We start from the raw sequence: 6,000 nt of genomic DNA, 5'->3' as shown, positions 1-6,000 counted from the left end.
TTGGACCTCTCACCTCTCAAGCTAAATTTTTCTCTCTCTTTCAGAAAAAAAACCACTGCTTACTTACCAGAAGCACATTGTTTTCAATGAGAAAAAAATAACATGATGTGACAACAGAATATTAACTGATCAAACTCAAGGCCTCAGATTTTTAAGGAAAAAGGGAAAAAAAACAGCCATTCTGAGCAACATGTTGCACACCGATATGAACATCATTAAAAAAAATCCCATTAAAGGACAAATACACAAAAGAACAAAGACACAAGTCGACTTGCAGGTTTTGGTGCACTGCCAAATTTTATTCTCCTATATTTCTGGCTTAGGAAAATTTGACAAAACAGTGTTTAAATTCAAGACACACATGTCTTATATAAGGATAACCTTGCGTTATATTGTTTTATTTTGCACCCACTCATCTGCTAGAAAAAAGCTCTCTCCTCACATATATGCTTTTCTGTCCTTACACCACTACACAGTTCTTTGCACGCTAAGAGCAGTAAGTAGCCTCTCTTAATGCGGGAGAGCATTCTTTTGCCAGCAGACACAATGAAATGTTCAATAAAGAAAAAAAGGTAGAAAAGGACAAACAAAATGTTAAGGGTTTGGTTGAATATTGATTGCGTTGCAAATATAGGAATCCCATCCTACTAAGTTTGAATTTGGAAATAAATCAACACTATTATAATAAAACAAAGTGACATTTACAGGTTTTAAGGATTTGTTTGAAGAAATCCTAGAATAAGAACTCTTCAGACTGAACGCCACTTGCGTGAAACACTGACTCATAGAATCAAGGATTGATCTTTTTGGATGGATTAGATAACTGCCTTAATGTGTGTGGGTTTTTTTTTTAACAATAAAACAAAAGTAAAACTAAATGTTGCTACAGTGGAAATGTTATCATTTTCAATGACATGGCTGTATTCTGTGTTGCCAACCATTCTAGTCGAATATCCTTTTTAAATACTAGTTGTTCAACTACTTATCGATAAAACTATATCATTATTCTCTCATACACAATAGTATTGTGCCCATTTCCCAATCCTTGGAGGTGGTCATATTTAAGAGGTTACTTTTGAGAAGCTGGCTAATTCCTTTAGTTCGATAAGCCAAAAATGATTATACTTGTGCCATTATCACCCAGATTAAGAAAGTGACAAGCTGCATCAGCTGCTCAAATCCCCTGAGAATATTACTTGTCACATTTGAGGTGCTTTTTCATGCTGTTGCTTTTCTGGCTGACTATATTACTGAGAGATGTCCACAGGCTCATTTCCATTCATAACACTGAAAGTTCTCTTACATTCCTGATTTGACAAAAATGGAATACTACTAATAATAATAATAGTAAATGATTGTGGATGCCAACTATATAACATTTACAATGTTTTCACATAACCCCTTGCTTTATTTCCCTTACCATTAAGTCAACTTCTTACATTGTCATTTTCATGTTAACTCATACTATGTCTTCAAACTTGTATTCTGTGCCTGTTTTACCCATTTCAAGTCTTTTGGCTGCCCTTTTGATGGATGATAGATTGTTCACTTTTATACCTGCTAAGTGCTAAACACTGTTTATATGCAATATTTATGGGTAACATAGCCTACCAACAGCAATATCATAACTTCAGCTTATTATGATGTGCTTGGGACAAAGCCCAAGGGACTGGGTCTGGTTGGAGGCACCTTTCCTTGTGGAGGTTCTTCATCTGCGAGCCTCATAATACACTGTTGATATATACTTTCTAAATGATGATAAATATGACCTTGTTAACTGTTTAGATATGGTATACAGAGACATACAAAGATGACATGCTCTTCTTTTTTAATGTCTAAATGTACCTGAATGTGATTGAGATAATGTACATGAAGAAGAGAAAGAGACAGGTAAAGCCAGTGGCTACAGAGGATGAATAGTGAAATGGTGGAAGGAAAAGGTGAGTGGCAGTGTATGGGCTTGAATACATTTATATAGAGACACAAAAGGGAAAACATTATCCAATCCCTTATGTTTGGGAGAAAGCAACAGTCTTACTGGGTGCATGTTCGTTCATACTGTTTGTTAATATTGTCCCAACAAATACCAAAGCTATGCCATTTCTCTGACTCTCCTGATGTAGTCTCTAAGTTCCTGTGGATCTCGTAGTCCCATGTCCCGACAAACCCATTCCAGATCGTTTTCCTCTGTTCCTGGAACTGCATCATAGACACTCCCTTCACTTGGCAAGCTGGTAAAAGTGGTAAACTTCACTCGCTTGCGTTTGGATGTTGGAGAAGAACTTAGAGGGTCTTCACTTGCTTCCCGGCTTGAGCCACCGCCACCAGAGGAACCATCCCCCCGTCCATGAGACTGGCTTTGCACACTAGCTTGGGAGCTGCTGTTACTACTGCTTCCCCTTCCCTCCCCTCTACAGCAGGAAGCATGATGAGGTGGTAGAGTTCCAACCTCTAAAGGGTTACCTGGACTTTCAGGTGGGGGTGACAATTCTCCTCGTGCCCTTAGAGGCTGCCCATTTCCTAGGAAGACCCAATGATGAGAATGATCTGGGTTAGCCTGGCCCTCAGGCGGCACCCTCTTGTGTCGATACTTCAAAACAAATACAATACAGTTTATGAGGAACACCAAAATGGCAAGGCAGAAGACCCCAAGGAGGGCATACATCCCAATCTCCAGATCTGTTAGGCCCCTAGGCATCTGAGGAAAGACAGTAGGAATAGGTAATGGATATTCCCCAGAACCATGTGAGCTACGATCTTCCACAGGTGTGGTAAGGAGAGCAACGGAAGTTGTGCCAAATATTTCTTTACTTTCTTGCGCAGGAAAATGTGGGGGCTCCACACTCACCAATTTCCCTGGTTCAGTCTCATCCACAGGCTCATCCAGGCTAAAAATGACCTGTGCTACAGCTGTTGAAGTAGCAAGTATGCTCTTCCTCTTTGTTTTTTGGCAGCTCTCATTTATAATCATCTCTGCTCGCAAGAATGCACCTGTGCCTTCCTCCTCTCCAGCTATCACTAATGGATATGCCCGTTCAGGACTCACAGAGACAATCCGCTGATCCGAGCTGTTTAACGTTAATGTATAATCTTTAGGGTCGTAGAGTGAAAGAGGAGCTGTAGTCCCATCGCTGAACGTGAGCCAAAGATTTAACAGACCTTCCTAAACATGAAATATAAAAATAAAAACATGTTATGTAAGAGTTTGCGTGGTCTTATGATACAAATACATAAAGACTGGTTAAATAAATGAAATATGTTAAATAAAGTTATTAAATATATATGTTTTGGAGTCTAAACTGGTATATATAGGACATTATGTCACATAATCTCTCTGCTTTTGTACAGTGTCTGGCATACACCTGTTTTATGCTGGTACCTACAGTTTGAAGAATCACTAGTTATGTGGCAGTAATATGCTATGTATATAAAATGAACAAATACAATATATATTTACCTTTCTAGTAAAGATCATTAACTCTTTCTTTCACAGGTAGGAGAATAGTTCTCTCTATGTCCCCCAGAGTGAACTTAACTGACCACTTTATGTAACACCATAGTAAATAACTTATCAGAAGCTTTCAGCTGTCCTCAAGTATTTTTATCGCATAACAGTGTGACGCACACATTTCTAAACATCACTTGAAATAAGTTCTTCATGGTAGATGTGCCTTTGCATATTGGAAACCAGTTACACAATAATAACGCAATGTTTTTTCAGACATAATTTAAAGATCTTCATTTTGTATGACAGATATTGAGGTCTTACAATTATCATGAGATCAATTTGTTTGATTTTTTTGCAGTGCTATTTTATATTGGGTTTTTTTACAAACCCAGGGTTCGATTCATTGACCTGACTAAACCTTAATTGGCCTCAACAGTGTTAAAAAAAACCCCCACAGCAACACAACAGCCTACCTAAACCACATAGAATATACATACATTCTAGGGTTCAAACTCACAGAAAATGCTACACTGCCCCTAAAGCGAATCAATGAGGCGCAGCGGTTCTCTGAGCACCTAAAATAGATAAACTAGACATGACTAAACTAAATGTACACCCTGTACAAGAACCAATTAAACACACTTCACATGAGCAGTCAAGCAAAAATAAAGCTCATCAAGGCATTTTAACTCTTTCGATGCTGAAAATGTTATTTACTATATATTAACCACACTACTCCTGTCCTACTTACACCTTACAATGCTTGTTCAAACCTTACTTATAAATCCCATCATGACTGTCAAATGCTACAAATGTAGGGATTGTTAATGTTATTGGACGCTGTGTGCAAAGGTATACTATGTGTAATCTAATGTATAAAAAGCATACACCCACTGTCAAATACCTCTGTTGTCAACTCTCTTTCTCTCTCTAAGTATCCTCCACATCTTAGCCTATTGTCTAATAGTTTTGCAAAAGTTTATGTGTTATATGGAATGGTTGTTTCAAGTTTCCCACTCCCACTTAGCTGTAATCAGCATTTTCTGTGGCAAATGGCAAGCTCCAACATTTCCTTCATCTAATTGATTGTTAAGTGGTTTGGCGGTTTTCGTAATGCACTTGCGGTGTGATTAGGTGATATGGTTATATTGTTTACGTGCATTTCGGCTGAGAGCAGTCGTTCATTTCCTCTTAGTCAGGGGCATCAAATTGCTCTGTACATACTGAGTACAGAAGAACCATTCTGTATTTTTTGACTACGACTAGATTTAGTCAGGTCCATTGAATCAAGCACTTTGCCTCTACATAATGCATGCTGTGTTGTTTGATTCACTCACCTGTTTTGGATATTTCAGTATGTGCTGAGCACTTGTTTTGGCTATTATAGTGTGGCTGTTTCCAGGGCTGGGATGCAGTGAGAGAGACAATCCAGATATCACCTGCGCCCGTAGCTCAGTAATGCTGACCTTTTCATCTGTCACAGTAATCATGGTTTCGCCTAGCACTGCCTCCATGAGTGGGGACACTACCTTGTAACACAAAAGCAGAGTAGTAGATTGAAACATTGTATACTGTGCAAGTAACTCATCTTCTGAGTTGGTGTCCCACTTTAACCCCTTCAATCCCAGGGGTTTTTGATACCTCAAAGCCCAGAGCAATTTTGCCATTTTTGGGGTATGTCGGTTTAGCGATGATTCTCTTTTCCTGTGAATAGTGTACCCATATAAACTATATATTGTTTTTTCAAGGAGAGATAGAGCTTTCGTTTGATGCCATAGTTGGATGATTAGCTGAAAATTTAGAATGAGAAATTTAGTAAAAACTAGCGAAGATTAGAAAATTAAACTAACTTTTTTTTACATTTTCCCTCTGAATCCTCACAAAATTAGGTAAAGTGATGGAAAATCCCCTCCAAGTTTATCAATTCAGGTGTCCTGATTTCAGAAATACCTAATTTATATAGATTTTCCAGACTTTCCCAGCACCAGGGAGCATACTATAAGGTGTACAATTTTGTATAATTTTTATGCCTATGGCTTAACGGGTTTGGGGGTTGTGAACGGGGGCAGGAGGGTTATACTGGCTAGATGTTATGCTAGGGCAATGGGAAGTAAGGTTTTTTAATAATTTTTTTATTATATATTTTTTTTATTTTTTTTTATTTTAATTTTTTTACATTTTTTTTTTATTTTTTATATATTATTTTTACACAGAAATGGTTAGAGGTCCTCCTAGGGACCTCCTGAACATGCCAGTGATGTCACAATGACATCACAGCTCACATTATATATATTTTTTTGTATTATTTATATTATTATTTTAATGATTTATTATTATTTTTTAAATGGACTAACGTTTTTTTTTTTTCTGCTTTTCTCTTTCAGGACGGGAGGGGGAGTGAGAGACATGGTTTCTCACTCCCCTCCCCGCGATCCCCCTGCACCGATCACACTGTGATCTCTATGCAGGTCCTTACAGACCTGCATAGAGATCGCAGCGTCTCTGTGCCTTATCTGAGGGCAGGATATCCCCGCAGGTGACGCAACCTGGAA

General features: G+C 38.2%; 1 protein-coding gene across 1 annotated transcript in view; it reads right to left on the bottom strand.

Moving 5' to 3' along the window:
* Positions 1-2,092: 2,092 nt before the first annotated feature.
* The window catches only part of LOC149300959 (transmembrane protein 132E-like), a 91,484-nt gene continuing 87,576 nt past the window's right edge, over positions 2,093-6,000 (bottom strand). The window contains exons 11-12 of the mRNA XM_089484493.1: positions 4,786-4,977; positions 2,093-3,163 (exon numbers count right to left, since the gene is read on the bottom strand). Of these exons, the coding sequence (XP_089340619.1) occupies positions 2,093-3,163; positions 4,786-4,977 (1,263 nt within the window). The remainder of the gene's footprint in view (positions 3,164-4,785; positions 4,978-6,000) is intronic.

The sequence above is a fragment of the Sceloporus occidentalis genome, unplaced genomic scaffold (genome assembly GCF_023333645.1).
Source record: "Sceloporus occidentalis isolate IW3139 unplaced genomic scaffold, rSceOcc1.0.p SCAF_22, whole genome shotgun sequence".
Classification (NCBI taxonomy): domain Eukaryota; kingdom Metazoa; phylum Chordata; class Lepidosauria; order Squamata; family Phrynosomatidae; genus Sceloporus; species Sceloporus occidentalis.
Note: the sequence above shows the minus strand (reverse complement) of the source record. Positions and strands in the feature narration are given on the sequence as shown.